At 47.4% G+C, this 24,316-nt stretch overlaps 6 protein-coding genes across 6 annotated transcripts; 2 read left to right on the top strand and 4 right to left on the bottom strand.

The window, feature by feature from the left end:
- Positions 1-2,490: 2,490 nt before the first annotated feature.
- F4822DRAFT_440230 (uncharacterized protein) lies at positions 2,491-4,532 on the bottom strand (the record flags this gene model as incomplete). Its single annotated transcript, XM_051462724.1, has 2 exons — positions 2,491-3,869; positions 3,955-4,532. 2 exons carry the CDS (start codon positions 4,530-4,532, stop codon positions 2,567-2,569), a joined length of 1,881 nt encoding a protein of 626 aa, XP_051309796.1. The 3' UTR covers positions 2,491-2,566.
- A 297-nt stretch (positions 4,533-4,829) lies between these two features.
- On the top strand, positions 4,830-10,168 carry F4822DRAFT_58743 (uncharacterized protein). The gene is made up of 3 exons (XM_051463696.1): positions 4,830-6,873; positions 6,925-8,684; positions 8,772-10,168. Exons 1-3 carry the CDS (start codon positions 5,120-5,122, stop codon positions 9,887-9,889), a joined length of 4,632 nt encoding a protein of 1,543 aa, XP_051309795.1. The 5' UTR covers positions 4,830-5,119; the 3' UTR covers positions 9,890-10,168.
- F4822DRAFT_58737 (GroES-like protein) lies at positions 10,168-11,805 on the bottom strand. Its single transcript, XM_051463695.1, has 2 exons — positions 11,404-11,805; positions 10,168-11,356 (listed from the first exon to the last, which is right to left on the bottom strand). The coding sequence occupies exons 1-2, from the start codon at positions 11,601-11,603 to the stop codon at positions 10,447-10,449; spliced, it is 1,110 nt and encodes a 369-aa protein (XP_051309794.1). The 5' UTR covers positions 11,604-11,805; the 3' UTR covers positions 10,168-10,446.
- Positions 11,806-12,128: 323 nt separating this feature from the next.
- F4822DRAFT_418384 (uncharacterized protein) lies at positions 12,129-18,262 on the bottom strand. The gene is made up of 2 exons (XM_051459528.1): positions 13,168-18,262; positions 12,129-13,113 (listed from the first exon to the last, which is right to left on the bottom strand). Exons 1-2 carry the CDS (start codon positions 17,772-17,774, stop codon positions 12,723-12,725), a joined length of 4,998 nt encoding a protein of 1,665 aa, XP_051309793.1. The 5' UTR covers positions 17,775-18,262; the 3' UTR covers positions 12,129-12,722.
- A 412-nt stretch (positions 18,263-18,674) lies between these two features.
- Positions 18,675-21,240, top strand: F4822DRAFT_418382 (IMP dehydrogenase). Its single transcript, XM_051459527.1, has 2 exons — positions 18,675-19,356; positions 19,628-21,240. Exons 1-2 carry the CDS (start codon positions 18,864-18,866, stop codon positions 20,764-20,766), a joined length of 1,632 nt encoding a protein of 543 aa, XP_051309792.1. The 5' UTR covers positions 18,675-18,863; the 3' UTR covers positions 20,767-21,240.
- A 246-nt stretch (positions 21,241-21,486) lies between these two features.
- On the bottom strand, positions 21,487-23,800 carry F4822DRAFT_58704 (MFS general substrate transporter). Its single transcript, XM_051463694.1, has 3 exons — positions 23,436-23,800; positions 23,265-23,377; positions 21,487-23,200 (listed from the first exon to the last, which is right to left on the bottom strand). The coding sequence occupies exons 1-3, from the start codon at positions 23,683-23,685 to the stop codon at positions 21,956-21,958; spliced, it is 1,608 nt and encodes a 535-aa protein (XP_051309791.1). The 5' UTR covers positions 23,686-23,800; the 3' UTR covers positions 21,487-21,955.
- Between the last annotated feature and the right edge of the window lie 516 nt (positions 23,801-24,316).

The following is a 24,316-nucleotide window of genomic DNA, read 5'->3' as shown; positions in this document are numbered from 1 at the left end:
AACCAGTAACCAGTAGGATCCTCTTGCTAGAGATCCCCTTAGCAAGGATAACGCGAGGGTTAAAGAGAAAATAAAGAACGCGCTAGCTTCGGGACGCGTTTAGATCTCACGGTTGACCTGGCCGAAACTCATGGGTTTGCATCTAGTCTGGGGAAAGGCCTTAGATCCTGGCCTAGTTAAGACTCGGCCTTGTTCGTGGTTCCCGAACTACATACCGGTCTCATCAATCAGCGACACGGATAGCTTCGTCTCAGTTGAGCCGTGTGTTCCATATTTCCCCTGTAAGTCTACCCACATGTTCGTCGCTCAATGATATGTTGGTAGGGGATTGTTACGGTCCAGTAAGCCACCGAACCAGAAACATTATGATATCATTCCACAATTAGGATCCCGAGTCCTACATGCGCATTTCTCGTCTAGATACCACCACAAATCCGCGATTACTGTTCTCATGAGATTATTTATCTCAGCTATCATCTATCTTCAACTATTCCGAAATAGATGAGACTGTCCCAATTATGTCTATTTTTCTATGCCACGATCCTGCTTCTGCAAGTTGTTGGTGTTAGTTCCTGATCTAACCGCATGTGCCCGTTCATAGCAGGTTACACATGCCTTTCGGCGATATCAGCAAGGAATCGCGCACAAGGATACAGGCTTTTGTGATCATCACATCAGCCTCAACAACGGATCCATCCTCGGTATCCTCCTAGGCTATGCAGGGGAACATACTACAGTATCCCTTGGAACCGAATTAATTTTTTACGTTGATAAAACGTACCGAAACTCCTATAGTACGGTACGAGCAAAAGTACGAATATCGCATTGCGACAGATACTAAAAACCTGCCGAACATCACCTAAGAGAACCGGGCATCCTCACCGTGGTCTAGGCTATCGCGTATCTAGCTCATATACTATAACTGCTACAAAGCAAATGCAGATATCTCCAGTATTTCTCACCGGTCTCGTGATTGCAAGTGCCGCAATTGGAGAGGGGATAAACCCTGATATTGAATGCACCGGAATCGAATCCATACAACATGGAACCGACGGTGGGGTACACGATGACGAGATGATTAATACCTACCCAGCCCCTCGGGGGCGAAAGTGTCTGGTCTAGGTGTTTCTCCTCTTCTCCGCAGCACGCGTCGGGTTGGCGTTTTGGCGTCGGTCGCGTTAAATGGTGCGGAGAGCGGATACTCGGCCTACTATGTAGGTATGCGGCTATCTGACGTTGGCCTGTATTAAGCTGACCATAAATGAGCACTCTAAAATAAGACGAATAAGACGGGCTCCAGGCCAACACCGCTTAGCCCAAATATCATACGCTAAACACGAGTCCTTCGAGAACGGATGGAAAAGAGACGAAGCCCTTTACGCGTCGATATGATTAAGATCTCCATATAATCACGCCAAGACTTCCTCTTTTTTTTTTTTTTTCCTCCCTCTACAGATGCACTATTCCCATTATTATGTCGGTTCCCGTACCACTCAGAACCCTGCGATTGGCGGGTAGTGTTGAACAATCTCTGCAACCCAACCCATAGCTGCAAGCCTCTCTTCGCCATTTTCCGAGATCAGTCAATTAACAACCTAGACGCTCTGATCATTTCAAGATGGATTTTTATTCCCTCCGAGCGCCGTAACAAATCAAATCAGCAATCGGAGATGAGCACTTGCGTTGGCGTTGGCCTAGAAATCTCCGATAGGTCTTTATTAACCACGCTGGGCTTAATGGTCAAAGCCCATCCGTATGTTTCTTCCCAGCACGTAGAGGTATGTTACAATTAGACAGGGTCTGGTTGATTATAGCCTATCCAATAACGTCGCGACTACCTAAGCATCTCATAAACTTAACAGAGATCTTATGAAATGTGAGAATGCGACAGTACCGGCTCACCGGTTTTTCATATACGATGTATCGCCCATTTAATTCGTACATTATGATATCCAACACATTGGATGCAAGGTCAAAAAAGAAGAAAGCAAGAGATTCGACTACCTAATGATCTCTACGTAAGGGTGATCGAAATATGTTCCACCCCTTTTACTTTTCCTTATCACTCGAAAGGAAGAGAGACATACCCGTGCTGAAGCTGGGGCTCGGGCCGAGGCCCTGATTAGCGAGCCAGCCACCTACAAAAGATCTTCACAATCTCCGAGCTCTGCGTTGTCATCATCAATCGATTTCGCTTATGCACGACACGACTCATTTGGGAAAGCTGTGGGTGAGGTATATATCTAAGTCGGTAAGCTGCTGCGTCCTCCTGAAGATCGCACTGAAGTGCGAAACATTTACCTCTATGGTGGTAATCGCATGTCTACTGTGGGCGTCGTCGGCGTTACCAACTGTCATACGGCGATTGAAAATAAGCTGCCATTTTAGACATTACAGGTCTATCGACGGTTAAGTTGCGATCGCACGAATACCTATTCCATACGAAGCGATGATTCGAACATTTCGTTATACATTGCGATGGCAGATTCATTCCCTTCAATAAAAAGTCTCAACATGGCATGCAAGTCGCTGCCTACCTAATATTTCGGCAATAAATTTTTACTTTTCAACGCCTCCGTAACCGTTTTGGTTTGGGTATCTCTCCTACTTCTTTGTAATCGTTATCTAGGAATTCGTCCTTCGTTAGAAAATCAAATCGCCACATAAGATCCCAGTCCTCTATATTATATCCGCCTTTTCGCGGTTCGAGGATCCTCCTCTGCGCTTTCTTTAGAGGCTTTTGCCCGATACGTTCGTACGATTTTCTCGCTGCGATCGCTAGCTCGCTCTTCCCTCTTACTCCCGGCCAATCTGCGTCGATGAAGACAGATTTTTCTTTGTCGAGGTTGTGTATGAATATTACTTGGTCGGGAGTCTGCAGGCCTTCTCGCAGCTCTTCAAGTTCGTCTCTTTTGCCATCCTCGGGCGGTTTCTTTTCGAACGACCTCGATTGGCTATGCCGTAAATGTGGCGGCAGGCGTCTTGCGCCTAGCACATCTCGACGATCTTCTCCGATCCATAACTCGTACGCTGCAGGCGCCGAAGAGATATAACACGCATCAAAGGGCACCATACCACTCAAGCGATCGCGGGCATGCGATTTATTCCTGTGGTTGTGGTTGATAATGACCGGGGTGAAACCTCCAAGGACCCGTGGCTGGTCAGGCCATACTGCTTGGTCACCCTCGCCGACTAAGGTGTCACCGGCGTTCGAAAGCACCGATACGAACATCTCGAAGAATCTGTACGGGGCAACATTGGTTATCCCCGCGATCTTGGTGACGCCTTGCGCGGCATACCATCTTAAATCGACGTTCAAATACTTGAGGTCGTAAGCAGGCAAGAATGGATAGGTTGCTCCGCAATCCAACAACGACGTGAGGATGCATGATGTATCGGTATCTGTTAGCGATACCTCATCGTCTTTCGGTCGGGAAGGCACAGGCTTATGCGTCCTGCTTATCTTATTCTTGTCGACGGAAAATTGAAGCTCTATGGGGTAGTGCCCTATGTTGTAGTCCTGTTGGTGGTGTACTCGTTGCAGACATTCGCCTTTCTTCGCCAGCGCTATGTGCTGCGGACCGGCTAATGGCGGCTCGTGCCATAACCATCCTTCCCCGAATGTTTCATGGTAGAGGTCTAGTCTTTCTTGTCTATCTACGCAAAAGGATTGGTATGTGGGACAAGTGTCGACGATACGCCCGGCGTATATAAGTGTGAAATTTAGTGAGTAACTTATTTCGCCTGATTGGTATCCCTCAATCGCGGCTCGGATGTTGGCTTCTTCGGCATCGTTTTGGCAAGTGTCGAGAGCCCAATTAAGGATTTCTAGACGCTCGCCAATGCGGTTGGTACGTTCCCTTTGATCTCTAGGAGCGCAGTTATTAGTTCGTCTACACTTCAAAAAGAAAGAGAAAAAACAAAACGAATTTATTTAATATGTGGCAGACCTACTCGGGTAAGTTGTTCTCTTCATTGTCCTCCATTTCTTCCCTCTCCTTTATCAACTGATCAAGAATTCTTTGGTTGTGGAGGACCGCGCGAGGATTATGTTCTTGGTAATAGTTGACGATATATCGATGTCGTTCGATTTCGCGATCTTTTTCTTCGATATAGCTCAAGTTCTCTCCCAAATCACCGATGATCAATGATTCCCAGGGCTTCCGCTCTCGCGGGGCTTCCTCCTCGGTCGCCTGCTCTTGGGTAGCCTCAGGCTCTACCGGCTCCTGTTCAGGTTCTGCTGGTTCCTGATCAGTTGCATTCGTTTCTTCCGTCGTTTCTTGCGTATTTGACCCGGTCGCTTCAGCCTCGGCCGCAGCAGCAGCTGCCTCTGCCTCTGCTTCGGCTGCTTTCGCCGCCTCTTCCTGGCGCCGTTTCTCTAATTTTATTTGACGTCTGCGTTCTTGCCGTTCCCGACGTTCTTCCTCCGGCATCCCGCCCGCCTGTGCCCGTGCCCGCCTAACGCTCTGCCTAGGCTGACCCTCGGGCTCCTGGCCCTGTGAGGAGTCGGGGGACTTACCACTGCCGGTCATTTTCATCCTTTCCACTGGAAAATCTCCAAGTGTATTAAATCCTCACCTATATGCTAACAGCGGAATCCTAAAGGAAAGATTACTATGTTATTCTCACAATTCCGGTTAACGTCTCGCAAAGAATGCCTACTTCGGACTAAGACTGCAAACGGCAAAGATATAATATAGTTGAACCCCTTTGTGCTTCTGTCTCACATACACGCACTAAAGGCTTTAGGTCTACAATGGCATTCTTTGTCGAAATCGGATTGTGGTGAAAGAAAACCCCCAGATGCCTCTGGAATGCTGAAGACGTCTGTCCCTGGTAATTAAAAAATTCCAAACAGGAGACAAGAACCACTACTTCCCCCAAAGAGGGCATCGCGAGCGGAAACCTCTTTTTTCTTCTTGCTTCTTTCTTCTTGACCATCTGTCGCTGTTGACTGCCCGTCATACGCTGAGTCCTAACCAAAAACCCCTCAACGAAAAAAACAACATCTTGACTGACAATGAGTATTGACTGGTAAACTGGAATTGTTGGATATTTGTTAGTCATTTGTAAATTACCATAGTTCCCTCTTTGGGCTGTATTTTCACGCCAGGGAGTCATGTCGGAAGATGATTTTTCCTATAGGCCCTCAGGGCCCTATCGCCCGAACGATCGGGCGAGTAAAGCACCAGACTTGTCCGTAGGTCCGGATGGCATGGACCCGGTTACTACGCTACCGAGGATCATAAATTTTCTATCCGACGAAGATATCTACCGCCACGGGCAATGGAGACCGAGATTCGAGTTGATTAGCGGATATGTTAAGAAATGCGAAGAAGCACGTCTACGAGGAGACCTGGGTTATGAGGATCCCCATACGGTTGGGTTACTGAAGGATGCGCTTATTCTTGTACAAACACATGAGGATTTCCATAAATTCAAGTCTGTCAAATCGCCATGGTCACACGACACAATACAGGGCAAATTTGTCTCAGATCGCCTACCGAACTACCCAAGTTCTCACATTCAACCGAAGCTTGGTAGAGCGCGATACACACGCAAGCAGTATCCTGCTAGTCATGGGCACCGCACCTACGGGTACGCAAAGCCATTTCCGAATATAACTAGGGGAGGATCGAAGGTGGTTGATTACTACCAAACTTGCGAAGAGCTATTCTTCGAGAAGGCAGTGGGTATTAAAAATCCTGCCTTTTTGAAGCTCGTCAATGGGTTTCAGCTTGACAACGACGAGTATGAACGCTGCATGTGGAGTGGAATCTCGGAAACAATACACTCAGTTCCAGAATGGCCCGCCGACAACATCCCTGATATCTCTATAGATGGGAAGGGTTCGCAGGGCTTGAAGAGTTTCTGCGTAGCGCGAGGGTGGCGACGAGCTGCTCTTCAGCAGTGCTTGAACGTATTCGATAGTTACGAAAATAGAGTCGTCAACACCCCATGGCGTCGAGTGGTTCTTCCCCGTCAGGGAGCCTGCCCAACTGTGAACGATATAATTTATTACCCCAGAGCACTCGCACCAGACGTCTTAACCGATGCTCATAAGGATCCTTTCCGTTGGACCTACGAGTACAGTCAGTTTAGGGATCTAAGAGAGAACATGGCTGGCTGGGAGCGTCGTCGCTACAACGGAGACCACTGGGATAATTTTACCAGGTCTGCCTTGCCCATGAATTATCTCGGACCCTTCGTTTATCGGGGTCTTTCGATCTACGACGATTACTGGCTCAAGATGGGTGCATACCTAAAGCGATTACGAAAGCTTATGGAAGTCGCCCTCTCAAAGGCCCCTCGACCACTTCTATTAGCTGTCATGAGAGATATCCAATCTGGAATTGACTGGAAGCCTGATCCGGAAGCTGGGGACACTTCTAAGAATTGGCGTCCTGATGGCGCCGAGACAGCTAGGCAAGCCCGAAAAGATATCATGAGACGCAGGGATGTCGACTACATTTACGACGAGTACCTGAATAAATGGGTTCCCATGTATACCGATGAAAATGACGCTGCATGGCTAACCTTCCTCTGCCAGCCTTCCCGCACCCGTCAAATGTGTGATCCTAAAGTAAGTCCAGAGAATAACTTGGCCTTACTCTTCGACTCTCGTCTTCAGGATTTCCTAAATGATTCAGCGGCTACTGGGCACGCGAAATTAGATGGGTTAGACCTTTATGACATTGATGCGGTTGAGTATTTCCGTCGCAAAGATGAAACGGTCCCATCTCTTCAAGAGGCGCTGGATTATATCAACGGCAGCAAAGGTGCTCCTGGATATCACGCGAACGACACTTATAAGTTCACGCTTCAAGAAGCTAATATTTTCCTCGGAAGATCTACAGAGTTAGGTCGATGCAGGTTAGTTCAATAATAAATCATGATGCTTAACTTCTTGCTGACATATATTAGCTACCAGCCAACTGTCCAATTGAACAGCCAGGGGGAGCCATTCCTAGAGAGAGACTCAAAGTACCAACCACCAAACATTAGTGAAACAATAAGGGCAGTAATCGAGAAGAAGGGTAAAGTTATCATTAGACCAGATTACGAATTCCACCCTGAGCACCGCGTCATTTGGCGCCACAACAGTACGAAGGAATTCTTGGCTGAGCAAGAGTCATACCGAGAAACCAGAGCAAATGCTCTAGTTGAAGCATATGGCCTCGACCATGAAAAAGACAAGAGCTCAGGCCATACAGCAGAAAATTACGAGCACTTCCTCGATCACGTCGGTGAACCAAATCTACGACACTGGGTAGCAAATCTCGAGCTACCCATAAAACCCAATGGCACGGAGATGAGTCAATTGAAATCATTCATACTGCCAGAAACCACCATGATACCGGGTGAATATCCCGAGGAGAGTATAGAAGCAGGGCGTCAGGCGCCCAGCTGGTCGGACGTACTCGATTGGGACTACTTTAGCACGTCGCCTGAGACCGAGGAAGATGTCAGAGTCCCAGTTCCGGAGAGAACAGCTCAGTTCTTCCGCAACCTTGCTTTCCGAATGGGTCGCACAATAGCACATTCAGATGAGATTGCGAACCGCCTTCGGTTCAAAAAACCTCAGGCCGGCGAGAATTTCTGGAAACCGATTTCTCGAAAGGAGTTTCACAAAGAATTTCAGCATTGGTGGAAAACTTTACTCTACGGCACTGGTCAGGTGGAATTTAAGGGACCTAAACTCCAAAGTGTTGTTGATAAAGTAGACTCTAAGGGGATCATGGAAGCAATGTACCCTCTCTACAGTGCCTCGAAACTCATCCGAGAAGGAATTATCGAGGAATGCGTTAAAAATCGCAATACGCTGTATCCTGGCCGCCTTACGGCTCTAAAGGACGTATCTGGCTTACCTGGTTATTACACGAGTGAAGGTGAGGAAGCACCGAAGCCATATCTTCAAGCCTACAGGAGGCCAAGTCTCTTCAAATGGGCCACTAAAGAAGAGAGGCGGTTCCAGGCTAAGTTCACTCGGAGAAGTTACTTCGATATGAGACGCTGGCCGCTCTTTAGCCAAACAAAGGAGCGGCAGGACGAAATCAAGCTTCGAAAAGATGAGGTTAGAAGAAGAGACCCGAGACAGCCCGATCAGGAATTCGGTATTTTAACGCGCAGAATACCTACGGCTAAGGAGAAGTTCTACGACTACGGCCTCTTGTACCCGGAATCTCGCGGGCCGAAGCCTCATGAAGGTATTCTCCCGGGACTCCCTGTACAAGACGGACCAATGGACTTAGGCGAGGGTCCCGTTGAATACGAAGGCTTTGATTGGAACAATCCTGGAAAACAGCAGACAACGGAAACGGCTCCTGAGACAGGCACAAAGACGAATGCTCCTAGCGATCGTCCGAGGAGGATAAAGAGTCGGAAAACCACAAAGAATCTGAATCAGACAAAGCCTTCTCCGACTACAAAGCCCTCAAATAAGACAAGTACCCCAGAGTCCCCAGCCGAACCAGAGAAACCTAAGAAGAATCAAACCATTATTCAACCTATCAACATCTCTAGCGAATCTACTGACGACGAAATGACTACTGACTGGTCTAAGAGTAAGCCCGGCCTGGTGCCGATGGTCGATACTGGCGATCGATTCGTACCAGGACCGGCTCTTTTCCCTATGGCTGAAACCGTGTTACAGCAACTTTTGATGAGCCAACAGCTCGAACTCGGTACGTTGGAAAACATAGCTTCTAAGCATATCTCCCAGATGCACCTTGATTTCCTTGTTCAGGATTATACTGACTATTTCGTCACAGCACTTTACCCTCCACCAGAGAGGGGCTGGATTGGCTCTGCAGTTGACCTATACAAAAGCTTAACTACAGTCCCCGAGCGCCGTATCCCGCTATTGCCAACTACCCGGGACTATGAAACGCCACACAGCAACCCTAAGAAGCGAAAGATCCCGGCTGACTTCATCCTCGCTCCCATCCCACCCGCCGCCAAGAAGCCTGCCATTGAGGTAATACCAGACTCGGATTCGGAGGTAGCTATTACCAAGGTGCCCAAGGATAAGAAGAAGAAGATCACGTGGAAGGACCAAGCAAAGATTCCTTCGAAAATCACAAAGGAGAAAGAGGAAGCGTTGGTGAAGGCAGAACAGGCGCGTAAGGACGAGGCCAAGAAAGCGAGAGAAGAAAGAAAGGCTGAAGCGGAGGCTAAGAAGAAGGCAGAGGCAGAGAAGAAGGCAGAGGCAGAGAAGAAGGATGACCCGAAGATCGAGGCCGGCCCTGTAATCGGACTGTCGGCAGAGGAATTGATGGAGAAACTAATCCAGGAAGTTCCAGCTGATAAAGAGAAAGAAGTTGCTCTCACGCCCGAGGAAGAGACTGATCTGCAAGAGGCCAAGATGCGAGCTATTCTGAAGCAGACGTTCCCGATCTCATGGGGAGTACAAGGTGATTACTTGATGGGTCTTCCGGGTATCATCAACGTCATCTGCGCCTCCATCAAGTACCAGGACAAATCTCCGGATGGTGACCGATGGCACCCAACGCCGACGCTGTTCCACACGCTATTCCGACACCCTGGCTGTCAACCACCTCCAGAGATCGGCAAGGATATCTCGGCTAAGGACGTGAGGATATCGTTATACCAGGCTCAGGCCGTGCTGAACTACTGGTACAAGCGAGGTGGAAGGGCTGTCAAGTTGGGTCTTGTTTTCTTAGACACAACTAGACAGGGAGACATCCATCCTGTCTCCATGCCGCACGAAGCAGAGCAAGATGGTGAGGATCCCTGGATCGTCTGGATCTTTGTCGCGACCGATTCATTCATCGCTATCACACCTGCTGTTCCCGCTACGCTGGACCCGAATCTCATCTCTGAGTACGCTCCGCGTCCTAACGCCAAATACCCCAACCCTCCCAAGTAAATAAATGCAGGTGGCAACACACAGTAAGAAGTGGTGCGAACTCGCCTAGGGGACGTCGTTATGTCGGGAGGTTATTCATGTAACGAGCATTGTATTTCTTCCATATGCTACTTTCTTTTGTCTTCTTTTCCTTTGTATTGCATTGTTTGTTTATTGTTATGTTTTGCTGTTTAGTCGACCCGATTTTTGTTTGTAACTCTGCGCGAGAAGGATTGTGGTCTTCGGGAATAGTCTTTATGAAAGACCTTTTTAATCGATGACTTCCTTTAGCGGGGGTTAGAGAGAGATTAGGGAGTTATGCGTGTTTCTAGATCTTCTGTTTTCTAATAAAAGGAGTAATTGTTCGTATTAGCAATTTGAGCATTGTGTTTACCTAGTGATTGTCGCCCTGATTATTACCGTGACCCTATTTTGACAAATTGAACAAATCCTATAAACTCACAGAATATTATGTCGTCGTAAGACACAAGTCGTAGTTGTATACCCTAGCTATAACCTCCTCTTCTCCATCCATACACATTCACTCACCCATCCATACCCATCCCAACTCTTGATCTCTATGCAATCTTAATAACCAACTTTCCTAACCCTCCCTTCCCGGTAGCAACCTTCTGCGCCTCCCTCCTAACAGCCTCTACACCACCCAACTCCACCACCGTCAAAACAGGCTTCACCTTCCCCATGGCCAGTATCTCACCCGCACGTTCCAAATCCTCCCGTATCCCCATATTCCCCGACAAGAACTCATGCTTAACCCTCGTCCCACGCAACTTAAACGCATACCACCACTGCGCAAGCCCCGTAAGCCAATACACAAAAAACGGCAACGGGGGCAACATCTTGCGCAGCGTACTCGGGGCCGGTACACTAGCAATCGAAGCCACGACTCCGACATCCGGCTTCAGCAACGGAAACGTCTTTAGTAAATCCCATTGCGTGTTATACACGAAATCCACGGTCCCCGGCGGAATCGCATCAGTGAGATCCCCATACTTGGTGTAATCGACGACTTGGTCGGCTAACCCCGGAAGATACGTCTCCACGAGTGGCACTTTAGCTGTGGAAACCGTAGTAATAATCTTACCCACCCCATACACATTCTTCAAAACTTGTACCGCGGCCGAGCCTGTCGCACTAAGCGCGCCTGAGACAAATACCGTCTTCCCCTCCAACCCCTCCGTGACGCCGTTTTCCCGCATCAAGCGTAATCCCATGGATATAGTCTGCACCGCGACTAGTATAGCGCTGGTATTACACGCTTCCTCGAAAGATGCATTACGCGGTTTGTGGAGGGTGAGCTGCTCGGTGGCGACTGCGTACTCGGAGGTAAAACCTGGGGCGGAGAGCAGGTCCATGGGGTGTTTTTGCGCGAATGCCCATACGGTGTCGCCGGGTTTGAAGAGCGTTACGTCGGATCCTGTGGCGACGACTGTGCCGGAGGCTTCGATGCCGATTTTATGGGGGAATCTGAGGGTTTGTTAGGATTGGATGGTGTGGAATGGGATGAGACTCACCTTAAACCCCCGATTAAAAGTTTCGATGCCCCGTTCGCGAGCTGGGTATCGCCTGTTGATATACTGGCGGCGTGCACTTTGATTAAGATATCTTTGGGGTCTTTAATCGTTGGTACGGGGACCTCGGCGACTTCCCATTCATTCGGTAGACAGTATTTCGGCGCTACGAGGGAGCGCATCGTAGATGGTAATTCAGACATTTTTATCTTTTCCTCGCCTCTTTATTTTATTTCTTTGATGAATCTGAAGTAATGTTCTCGACTAATTATGAGAGCTTCGATACAGAGGGGAAAAGGAAGAAAGTGAAACCACGAGGTTACATATAAATATATATGCACTGCAACCCCATCTCAATTCTTCAGAAATACATCTACCTAGACAGATATTTATAGTCAATACGATGTAAACGGACGGTAGGTACGGAAACGAAATGTGCCCGCCTCCCCCTGTATAATTATCGGTGGGTTTCGGCGGGTGCCCCGCCGAACTGCACGCCGAGTCCGCCGAATCTCCCACCGAATATTATATCTCTATTCTACAAGTAGGAAAAACCGGGTTGATTTGTAAGGTCAATATTCTTGGAAGTTCTAAGTAAGTTGTAGAATAGATTCTATTGTAGATATATCATTAAATTGATACTAATATTGTACCTATTGCTATTGAATGTAAGGTACAAGCAGATCACTACATATACTAACAACCACATCAACACAGGAACACATTCATTTCCATTATAAATACGTTTTTTTTTCATTGCCGTAACATCATGAGCATGTCTCTAAGTTACCTAACTACCTAACTTATGCTACCTGAATCGTTCGTCATTGCTGGTATCAAACTTTGAAGAACCCTCCCTCCCTTCCTTTCCAACCAGCATTGTAAAAAAGTATGCGTACCAAGAATTTCATTCATTCACTGAATATGAATAAAAAAGTACGTGAAGTCGGGATTTTTCCATAAACATACCAAACCAGCTTTACCAGCTCCAATCGATCAACCCCCTTCGATGTATAGATATAGATATCCCTCCTTCCCACCCCTTGCACAAGAAACTTGATTTGGCTTGAATTTGATGACTTTCAGAATTAGAATGCGATGCGCAGTACCAAGTAACGAAACCCAAACCTTCGTTCCCTAGAACACCATTCTCCTCCGCCCTTAAACCGCGAACCAAGTCATCCAGGCCCTAAGCTCCGAGCTCCAAGCATTCCATTATATTCCTTCGTCTCAAACGTCTCAAACGTCTCAAAATGATCGTCATGAAGTACTAAATTGGTTCCTAGGGCAAGTCCCTCCAAAGAGCCTTCTGCTCTAAAAACTTATTGTGTTCGGTAGAACTTCTTGTACAACAAATGCAGCAAAATATTGACGTTGAGTCTTAAGTTGCCCTCAAAAATGTTCATGAACTGGCGTGACTCAAACTGTGCCTGCAAAAGATCTTCGATCGGAATTTGGCCGCTAGCTCCGGGGATTTGGATGTGGCCTCGGCTACCTTCGATGTTGAACACACCCACCTCGTCACACGAGATTGTAAGATTAATATTACTCCAATCACGTTCCGAAACTCCTTGCCATGATACGACAACACCCCTCTCGGCAAGAGCTCGTACGCTGTACTTGTAAGAGCCAAATTTGGGAACGCGACCGGAACGTTCGAGTTCTCGCTGGTGGTTGTATTGTTTCGTGAAGGGCAGCAGGAATCGTTTTTTCCTATTTTAAAAAGTTAGTATATAATTTAAATTAATTGGTAAAATATAGACTTACCCTTTGTTCTTTTGCAGCGTAGCCATAGCCTGCTCGATATAGTCATCGTAGCTCTTGCGCTGCTGTTCTAGGTACGTGGCTTTCTCGTGCAAGTTTCCAAGAGTGGCTCGTACTCCTTCTAATTCGCGTTGACGTTGTATCCTGCGACGGCTCTTTGTGCGGATATCAAGTGCAATAGCATTTAAGATATCTTGATAGAAGTTGTGCTTTGTGACGCGACCCATTTGTTCTAGGTGCATGATGTTTTCCAAAGCATTACGTTTCATATCGTAGTAAGACATTCGTGTAACATCGATCATGTTGACATCCGAGTATGCTCCTTTAGTGTTGCTACCAGAAGCGAAGTCATCGCGTAAGAGTGCTTGCCATTTGATCTCGTCCTCGCGGGTTGGTGGGCGGACGAGAATCTCTAGGAGGTTGGCGCCCGTCTGTACACGAATAATGTACAAGATGCAACGCTTAGTTTCCATAAATAGAGCTTTAATATCGGCCTCCGGATCGTCAATATCATGGAGTTTCGGAGTAAGGAACATTTGAATGTCCGACGAACCGGCTGCATTCATTTCATTCTCGTTGTTCTTTGCACTTCCTAAATCTTGCAAGATCTCACGGAGCACATCATCGCGGTTCGGGCAGAGCGTTGGTATTTCATTCGCAACAAGGGAATGAATAGCGAAGATATCAGTCATTTTGATGTATAGAGTCGGCCTATTTTTGGCGTAAAGGTCATTGAACTCGTCAATGTCGAAAGTACTCTCAGCGTCGGGAACAGAAATTAGGTTGCTTGTAATGTGAGCAAGACGTTCCATCGATTCTCCAATAAAGGCATTGAGAGGCTGTAGGTAAATATTGTCACCACCGAATGGGCGGCCTGAGGCGATCTGACCTAGAACTTTGGCGACTTCACTGAGGTTGCGCTTCTGGAGAGGGCTAAGACTCTTTTCAATCACACCCACTTGCTCAGGATTGACCAATGCTGGTTGGAGGTAAAAGCGCCAAATCCAGTTTCCGACGATTTGGAGAATATGGTGTTGAGGTTCACGTTCAAAGCGTTGTGCCAACGCTTCAAATGTTTGTTGGCAAATAAATCTTAAACCATATGGCATTCGCGGTAGAAGGTCTTCTAGCGCCAAGAAGAACTGGTCTGAAATCTCTCTGAGGTCTCGAAGATGGTCAATGAATAGCTCGCGCGTCTCTGGGTCCTTGATTGCGATATCTCGCGTGATTTCAAGCGGCCTTCGACTTGGTCGTCCTGTGCGAAGCTCCTCATTGTTGATAGCAGATCGGTAAATTTGCATTGGATCGCTTTCTAAGTCTAGGTCAGGGTCCTCGATGATGTTGTCTCGTATTAATGGGCCGAGGAGATCCCTTAGGTATTTTCTGTCTCGTGGAGATCGAGTGTAGTTGCTTAGGAGCTTCGACCAGAAAAAGTTGCCGCGCAAGTATTCTTGAATAGAATTGCAAGCATCCACCTCTTCTCGTATTGACCTTGTGATGAGTTTCAACAAATAGTATTCTTCTCTTCTTTTTTGTGCGTATCCGAAGAGACCCATCATGAGAAGTTCTATACGTTTGCATTCTTTCTCAGCGGTACCCAATTCTCTTATCCTTCTGAAAAGTCGTGCCAAGTATTGTGGCTGGGTTTGGAGATTGAAGAACAGTTGCTGGTAAGATTCCAACTTTTTCCTTGAATTCTTGTTTAAGGCTTTCAAATCGAACTGGTTGACGGATGCGATGGAAGCATTAGCCAATAAACTGCTAGTGTGGCCACCAAACGTGTTTTGATGTCGCACGACTTCGTCAAGAGTAATTTTGTTCTTCACTAAGAGAGCAATCTTGATGTCTAATTGGTCGATATACTGCTCGAGCATTTCATTTTGGCGGACCTGTTGAACCACTGTCTTTCGCAATCTCTCGAATTCTACCTCTTCGTTGAAGTCAAAGTCACTGTCGTTGAGTAAATGTACGAAATTCTTTACTGCGCCGACCGGAGGATTCTTTCCAGTTGTAAGACTCTTGTATGCTTCACCTTGAAGCTTGGCGCGAACGAAGCTTTGAAGCTTGACAACTTTTTGCATATTTTCTTCGAAATGCTTCTTCTTTGCTGCGAATTTTTCTCGAACAATAAAGCCTCTAGCGAAAGCTTGCAATTCAACAACCGCGTCTTCATGCTCGTCAAGTTCACCTAATAGCAAACCGACGTCATTACGCAGAAGCATAGCTCGGGCAAGGGCTTGTAATTCGATAACTTCATCTTCGTGTGATTTGAGTTCGTCAAGGAGTAGATGATGTTGTTCCCTGAACAGAGAGCCACGAATTCTAGCTTGGAGGTCGATGATTTCCGAGGTGTTGTTTTCAAGGGAGTCGAGATCAGCGGCTATTCGTTGCCTCTCGAGCATACCTCGGATCATGGATTGAAGATCCAGGATAGCGGGTTCATTTTCGTTCAAAGCATCGAGAGTTTCGGTAACATCTCGGCGCACTGCTGCGGCGCGAATATGAGCTTGAAGCATCCCGATTTCGGGGACGTTTTCTGCGAGCTCGGCTTTTGTCGCTTGAATATCTTGTCGAAGTAGGTTCCCACGGCAGATTGCCTGGATGGATTCCCATTTCGGACCAAAGCTCGCGAGCGCTTCGCGTTGCTGGTGGATCTGGCTTCTGGTCAGCATCGCCCTGACGGCGGCCTGTAAGCCAGTAATGGCTTCGGCCTCTTCTCCGAGGAAATGAAGATCTCGTCCAACTCTTTCTCTCGCCAACATTCCTCGTATTGCGGACTGAAGTTCCAATACCGGACCAGTCATGCGACTCGTCTCCTGTTGCTGAGAAGCATATTTCTCACGCGCTAGATAGCCTCGGAACACAGCCTGAATACTTCGCACAGGTCCATCCGCTCGTGATAATTGAGAACGAGTTTCTCGTACCTCGTTACGGGCTTTCGCAGCCCGTATTAAGCTCTGAAGTTTTGTGATATCCTTTTCCTTGCTCTTCCAGAAGTGTTCTCTATTTGCCATTCTATTCCGAACTAGGAATCCGCGAGCAGCGCTCTGGAGGTTGACAGCAAATCTCCGCATTTCAAGTCTGTAGCCCATAACCTGGCGGGTCCAATCGCCGCGAATACGTGCCTGGAGGTCGACGAGCCAATCTTCGGAGTCCCATAGGTGCTGCATGATATTGCCAAGACGTAGTCGAAGCACGGCGCCTCGCATCTGTGCTTGGAGGTCGACAATTGCTGCTTCGTTCTCAGCTAGCTCGCGATCGATTCGTTCCTCTTCGGTTTCCTCGGGTTCGGGTGGTTGTTCTACACCAAAGTCGGCGCCCATATTTCCAAAACTGGGCATATTAACACCAAGTTTGTCCAAGCCCTTTTGCATAGCCTCCAATTCGTGATGCTCGAATTCCAATTGACCAACTAAGTTGCCTATTCTGAAGTCTACTATTCCTTTCCGGAATAAGAGCCAACTGAGAGCGTGGATACAGTATATAACTTTCGGAATGTTCTTCTTCTCGTAGAGATCAATAAGCTCAAATCGGAAGAGATCAGGAAGTTGGACCTCGTCGAGGTATCGGAAGAATATAGCAACATTATCCCAATGCCTCGCCTGGAGTCGCTGTTGTCGGAATATACGGTATCGTCGAGTAGGATTTAAGGCTTCTACTACCTCGGCTAGGGTGATGCCATCTCTTAACGCTTCTTCCAGTTCAACAATAGGTGGGATTTGGCGATGAATGACATCTTCAATCCATTCCTTGGCTTCACCAATGTGACAAAGATATTCGTATGCTTGGAGAAATTGTCTCTGCTTATCCATCCAATTGCGTCCTTCGAAGCCATAGCGATCACCGCGTTGTCCGTTTCTAGCGCCAACCGCGTTACCTGCTCGCTGCAGCCTTCTTCGTCCACGTAGACCGACGACCTCCTGAGCTTGGGAAGTAAGGGCAAATTCGTCAGCAGAACTATCTTGAGCCAATTTTGATAAGGTGCGCAATTGGTTGGTAGATGAGCGGCCCAATTGTTGGAGATCGGGAGCAGCAAAAGTGGGGTGAACCAAGGCCTGAGGTGAATGCGTTAAAGTACCAGGTGCATTGGGACGTATTGAGTCGGATCGTGTGAGCAACATTGAAGTAGGTCGGGAATTCGGCGACTTGCTCTGGGGGGTAGGTGAGGTTCTCCCATTGGATAAAGAAAGTCTGCCTATGTCAACACTTTGTCCTCGCTCATGGTGGTCACGGCGAGGTGGTGTTTTCTCCGGTGACGATCCCGGGCTGGGTGTTTGCGGAAGCGGGCGCAAGGACTGCCTCGCTAAGTTGTACATGTTTTCAGGACTTTTCTTTGGCTCATCATATATGCTTGATCGGGGGGACGGATGTCGAATTGCAGCCTCACTTTTACCACGTTTGTGTAGAAAAGCGGATGTGTCGTGTCCACTCGAGGTTACGGACGAACTTGCGCTGGGCGGACCGAATTCGTAATGGTCGGAGTTGTAAGAACTGTTTGTGTAGCCAGAAGAGGCAGACGACGATGTGGTGGACAATTGACGATTGACGGAATTGACAGTTGTGTAGTCAACAGTATATGACTGGCGGAGAGGATGAGGTCTGTGAGACATTTCGATAGCTAGACCTGTATGCAATGTTGATACCCTTCGTCAAGTTGAATAATGTCGCCGTCCGAGATTGGAGTCCGCATCACAGCTACCCGAGCTGAGGTTTACTAGAGTACAATTCAATTTGAGGTATCGTATTTGTTATTGTATGTGATGACTATAGACGGCGATAGGAGTGCGGACAACTAGTCGTATCCATTCAAGGTGAGGCAATAACTTGTAGCGATGATGGTAGCTAGGTATAGTAAGAAAGAAGATCAACAAAGAGGCATGTCTTTGTGATATGATAATGGGGAAAAGTCGCGCTCCCAGCGCACTTGTAGAAAGTAACGTAGAATCCCTACTGCGTAGTAGTTGTAATAGCAAAGTAGTAGAGAGGAATGAAGGGTTTCTTTGGAGAAGCTAAATGTGGAAGGGAAACTCAATTAAGCAACGGTCAACCGATGTCCGACCTGGTTCAGCCTTAACCTTTTTTTTTTTTTATCTCTTTCTTAGGGTGATAGGTGACGGGTGACGGAAGTTGAGGGATCCAAAAACCGGTAACCTTAAAACACTGTTTTGGGAAGTTTGTTTATTTATTTGGGTGGGGAGCAACCAGGAAGTTATGCCCCTCACTAATCAAGCACATGTGTCACATTGGTATCTAGGTACCGTGCATTAATGTGGCGCCACAGCATATATCTAGGGTGCATAAATATCAGCCACAACAAAGTTTCATTGGCTAATTAAGAGATAAGATAGTGAATAGACCAATACGGATACGCCGTCTATGCAAAGTCACATTCATACTAGGTAATGCTAAGGAATAACTTTCGTTTATACTAGAAATGCCCACTAATAATAGGTTGTGCGTTAACAAAGTTGCCCCGCACCCTTAAACTTTTTGCGCAGGGTCCCCGCAGCATTGGTGAACACAAAAATTTTTTGGATTCGGCGCGGTTTCAGTCCCTTCTTCTTCTTTTCTTCTACTCGGGAAGAAGATCATTGTACAATTCGTCGACAGGTCAATCTCATTTTTCGACGCATTCTTCGACCTCACCATTTTCTCAATTAGCTGCTTTGCATTCAATTGCTGGTTTCTTTTAACTCAAGATGCCATCCCTCAACGGAGCTACTCCCGTTAATGGGAGCACCAAGTTCTTGGACTACAGCACTGCTATTGAGGCACTGAACGAGTACAAATCTCGCGATGGCCTCGGTATTGAGGATCTCATCGATACCAAGCAACGAGGTGGTTTAACCTACAATGATTTCCTGGTCTTGCCAGGATATATTGGTTTCCCCGCCTCGGAAGTTGTTCTCGACTCGCCAATTACCAAGAGAATAACGTTGAAGACTCCATTTGTCTCTTCTCCCATGGATACAGTAACCGAACACGAGATGGCTATTCACATGGCGCTGCAAGGTGGTCTTGGTGTCATCCACCATAACTGCTCGCCAGATGCCCAAGCCGACATGATTCGAAAGGTCAAGAGATACGAGAACGGCTTCATTGTCGATCCCGTCGTCATCAGCAAGGAGACCACTGTTGAAGAAGCTAGGGCGCTTAAGGAGAAATGGGGTTTTGGTGGTTTCCCTGTGACTGGTAAGTTTCACTATTCTACATCATGTTTTATTATGAGTAACTTCGCCCGCTTTTCTCGTCCACCAAGTCGGCAGATATACCGTACGACGACATACGACATATGACATCCTATGATTACAAACCTAATTTTTTTTAACTTTCGTTCCACCGTATAGACAGCAATGTCATGGGGAATCAATTATGCTCTTTATGATGATGTCAACCTTTGCGACTTTCGACTTTCTACTTTTCCAATCCGGTTTCTTGTCCCTCAACTAACCGAAATCCATAGAAACCGGCAAGCTTGGCTCCAAGCTTCTAGGCATCGTCACGAACCGCGACCTCCAATTCGAGGATGATCTCAGTCAACCGGTCGATAAGGTCATGGTCACCGATCTAGTCACCGCCCAGCTCGGCGTAACTCTACCCGAAGCGAATAAGATTCTGGCGAAATCCAGGAAGGGCAAGCTGCCTATCGTCGATAAGGACTTCAACCTTGTATCCATGATCTCTCGCTCCGATTTAACCAAGAACCTACACTTCCCACTTGCGTCCAAGCTTCCCGACTCCAAGCAACTTATCTGCGCCGCGGCGATCGGTACCCGACCGGAGGATAAGATTCGCCTCCAGAAGCTTGTCGATGCTGGCCTCGATATTGTCATTTTAGACAGTAGTCAAGGCAACAGCATGTACCAGATTGAGATGATTAAGTGGATCAAACAAGAATACCCCGGCCTCGACGTTATTGGCGGAAACGTAGTGACTCGAGAGCAGGCCGCAAACCTGATTGCCGCGGGTGTCGATGGATTGAGGATCGGAATGGGTAGCGGAAGTGCGTGTATTACCCAGGAGGTCATGGCCGTGGGTCGTCCTCAAGCCGCCGCGGTTTACTCGGTTTCAGCCTTCGCGGCGAAATTTGGTGTACCGTGTATCGCGGACGGTGGTGTACAAAACGTTGGCCACGTCGTCAAGGGTCTTGCGCTCGGTGCATCCACAGTCATGATGGGTGGTCTCCTCGCCGGTACCACCGAGTCTCCAGGCACCTCCTTTGTGTCGCGCGAAGGTAAGCTTGTCAAGGCGTACCGTGGTATGGGCAGTATCGACGCCATGCAAGACAAGAAGGCTGGCGCCGGCGGTAAGAACAGCCAAGCTAGCAACGCTGGTACCGCACGTTACTTCAGCGAGGGTGACAGCGTTCTAGTTGCGCAAGGTGTGTCCGGCGCTGTCGCACACCGCGGATCTATCAGCAAGTTTGTTCCGTACCTAGCCGCTGGTCTCAAGCACTCGATGCAAGACTGCGGCCAGAAGAGCTTGAAAGAGCTCCACGAGAGCGCCGCCAATGGCACTCTCCGATTCGAGATCCGTACTGCCAGCGCGCAGCTGGAAGGTGGTGTCAACATGGAGAGCTACGAGAAGAAGCTTTACGCTTAAGTATGAGGGTGTTATATGGTGACAGCAGGCTGGTGGTTCGGTTTTAATGGACCAACTGAACTGGTGGGTTCATGGATAAGCACTCGCGAAGATTGACTAGCTAGTTGGTTGGCGATGATGAATTTTTTCCTTTGCTTCTTCCAGATAGTCCTCGGTGCGGAGAAAGAGAAAAAAGCAAAAAACAAAGTGATACCACTTGATAGCTTTGTTTATGATTTTGATGATGAAAAGCGCAGTAGCTTCATCCCATTTATATAGGCGTTCTGCAAAAAAATTTCATGGCCACGGGGTTAGGGACAGGTCATGTCGGTTGGGTTTACAGGCAAAGGAGACAGCAGACTAGGAAAAGGAATATTGAGGAATGGATACGGGGAGTTTATCACGTCTCTGTTACGGACGAGATGGATGAGATGGATGAAATAGTGAAATCATATGGAAAACTCCGAATAACAAATACAAAAATTGTCAAATCAAGTTACGATGTTTCAATTCTTTATTTTTCGATACGATGATGAATACCGTACCGGGAGTGGTAAGGTGCGAGTGACCTAGGTTACCGTAAACGAAGTCTATTTGCGTTACCTTTTTATTTTTCTGATTTTCTAGTAGGAGTGGTAGCGGTAGGAGACGACGACCTCCTCCTACTACTTCTACGGTTATGGCAGGTACATCTATAATTTTACAGCTACAATTTCTACTTTTACGATTTTACTTCTACGACTACAATTTGTATAAGGCGACGATTAGGTAGGAGAAAACAGTATAATCATGTTTACGTGTTGCTGTTATGGAAAAATGGGTCTGATCTGGCGATAGCTTCTTTTTTTCTCTGGTAATGGCAATTTATTCAGTAACGGTAACTGACTGAGTAACAATTACCGTCAAATAAGCGGTGTAAGTAACAGCAACAGGTAATGTAACGGTTACTCCTTGGGTTTTCCCGCTATCAGGTACCTAATAAGTACCCCACGAAATGAGAAGTCAGGAAGGAAAGCGACAACAAAATAATTGTATAAAAAAGCCGCCCAAATGCACACATGCCAAATCCCTATTTTCTATGTCCTTAACGCCTCCCAATGACAATAATTAGGATGCTTGATATGTGTAGGTGAGCAAGAATGTTGCTGGTTTCCCGCTCACTCTTCGTGTTCATGTGTAACGTTCACATCATGCGCGTAGTCTCATTCCATCAATCAATCATATTCGAGCCTTTCCCACCCCCAAGCGTACCGTAAGTCCCACCATTTGTCTTAACACTCCCCTCTAATGGCGCATCCTCAAGCTCCCCCGGCTGTTCCGCGACGACAATCGTAGTAGCTTGACTCGCTTCAAGCGCATCGATATCATCATCGTCTTCCTCAGTATCCTCTTCGTCGTCACTATCAGCAGGTGTACTACCAGCACTCGGACCATCGCCCTCGACGACCATCCAAGCGGGTACAATGCCTAGAGCAGCGATCAAAGCCAAGACCCACCACGGCATACCAATAATACCCTGTTTTACACCCCAAGTGAACACGGAGCCAGTCAAAGCGGGACCAGTAGCACGTCCAAGGGCGCTAAACGTAGTGGCGAACCCGTTTAGAGTTCCCAGGATGCTCAGACTCGAGGCACTGTTGGTCAGCAATATGGTTGTGCAGGGGAATCCGACGATAACGGCGAAGGTCTTGATGATCAAGATGAGGAATAGGAAGGCGTAGCGTGTTTTCGTATTTTCGATAAGCACTGTGTATGGTGTGATCATATAGACAAGCGGGAAGACGACGACGCAAATCCTAAAGCATTTCAAGACTCCATAGCGCGCGCAGAGAACTGGGAAGACCAGGAATTGGACCAATCCGGAAATGATACCCTCAAGTGCAAAAATGGCCCCAATGTGTGCGTGATTTAATCCAAAACCACCGCTAAAGACGAAGGGGAGTGATGTGTTCTCGGACGTATGCTTTTGTGGCGGGTAATTTAGGAAAACTGGTAACGCCTGATCGTAGGCGACGGCGTGAAGTGCGAGAAAGGTATAAGATATAAGGTTGATAACAGTCTGGCGGTTAAAGATTGAGCTCATAGGAAGAGGCTTAGTTTTTTCGATCCTTTCGATGACGGTAGCCCTTGCTGTTTTCGGAGGCACATTCGCGCTCAACAACGGTGCCGATACCTCGGAGTCCTGGAAGGAGTACCGGCGCAGGCGCTGTGCTCGTCGGTGTGGGCTTTCTTTAAGTGCCTCCTTAATACGATCGCCAAGAACTAAGCCCCAGTCGCGAGAGTGGCGTTTGCTGTGAAGAGTCTCTTTAAGGAAGAGTATGCCGGTAGCAAGGGAGATCAAGAAAAAGATAGAGCCTATCATATTGGGGAAAGCAAACGGATATTTCTTGAAAAACGTGCTATGACCAAAGATGCCGGGCCATTGGTCTGCTGGCTTAGCAAATAGACCGCCAAACTAGGAGTCTGTTAGTAAAAAAGAAAAAAGACGAGGAAAAGGAGGAAGTAAAGGTAGTACGAACAGCAGGTCCAATAACGCTTCCAATCGACCACACCAACGGCATTACACTAAACGCGACCGGCTGACTCGCCTTATCGGTAACCATTTCAGCCACGGTGGTCCGGATAATTCCAACTACGATAATATTAGAACCAAATCTAAAAAGGCACCCAGGTTGAAGGTCAAAACGTACCATTTCCATTTCCAGCTCCCATGAGCGCACGAACGGTGATAGCCATCGTCAAACTCGTCGACATACCCCATGCCAAGAAACAGGTCATCGTACATAGAAGACCACATAAAATGGTAGGCTTCCTCCCAAATCGATCGGACGCTCTACCCCAGGCCACAGCAGTTATAGATTGTGCTAGGGAAAAGGCGGAGCTAGTAATGCCCGCCCATTTCGCAACTTCTTTTCTCTCGACGCCGAAACTAGCTATCATCTCAGGTAGATACGGAAAGACAGACGTGTAGGCGATAGGTTCGGCGAATCGTGCGACGGCTATAAAGTCAAGTTAGCTTTAAGCACGTAATGGGGTTGAATACCTGATTATGCCACTATATCACAATCTCAGTTCCACCTTCGCCTTCGTTTCCACTCCAACTATGGTTAAGTGATCATCCTAAGTTTGCTGAGATGCTTTCCACAATGAATTTGAACAAGTCACAATACTTAAGCGACGAAACGAAGCGCGACAACTATCAGTCTCTTCAAACCCAGATGTATGTTCCACAGCATAGGATAAATCGGTAGGTAGTATATTGAATGTGATAGATATGTATAACAGGTAATTGCGGAAGGACGAGTATTCGTGGAGAACCACGCCTCTCCAATACATCAACATTGTATAAGTAGTTCATGAAACCATGGCGATATGTACCGATTTGATGTGATATGATCATGCTAGTAAGTAGGCAGGCAGTTAAGAAAAGGTTCCAAGCTCACCCAATATGGCCAGTTGCTGAACTGGCAATTTCGGGCCATGATTCTTGGTAGTCATTCTCGGCGGTTTGAATATGGGAAGACTGGTGACAACTGAATAAAACGAGGGTTCAAAAGCGAGGAATGATGGA

Source organism: Hypoxylon trugodes, assembly GCF_022578975.1.
Source record: "Hypoxylon trugodes strain CBS 135444 unplaced genomic scaffold F4822scaffold_10, whole genome shotgun sequence".
Taxonomy (NCBI): Eukaryota; Fungi; Ascomycota; class Sordariomycetes; order Xylariales; family Hypoxylaceae; genus Hypoxylon; species Hypoxylon trugodes.
This window is presented reverse-complemented; position numbering and strand designations above follow the sequence as displayed.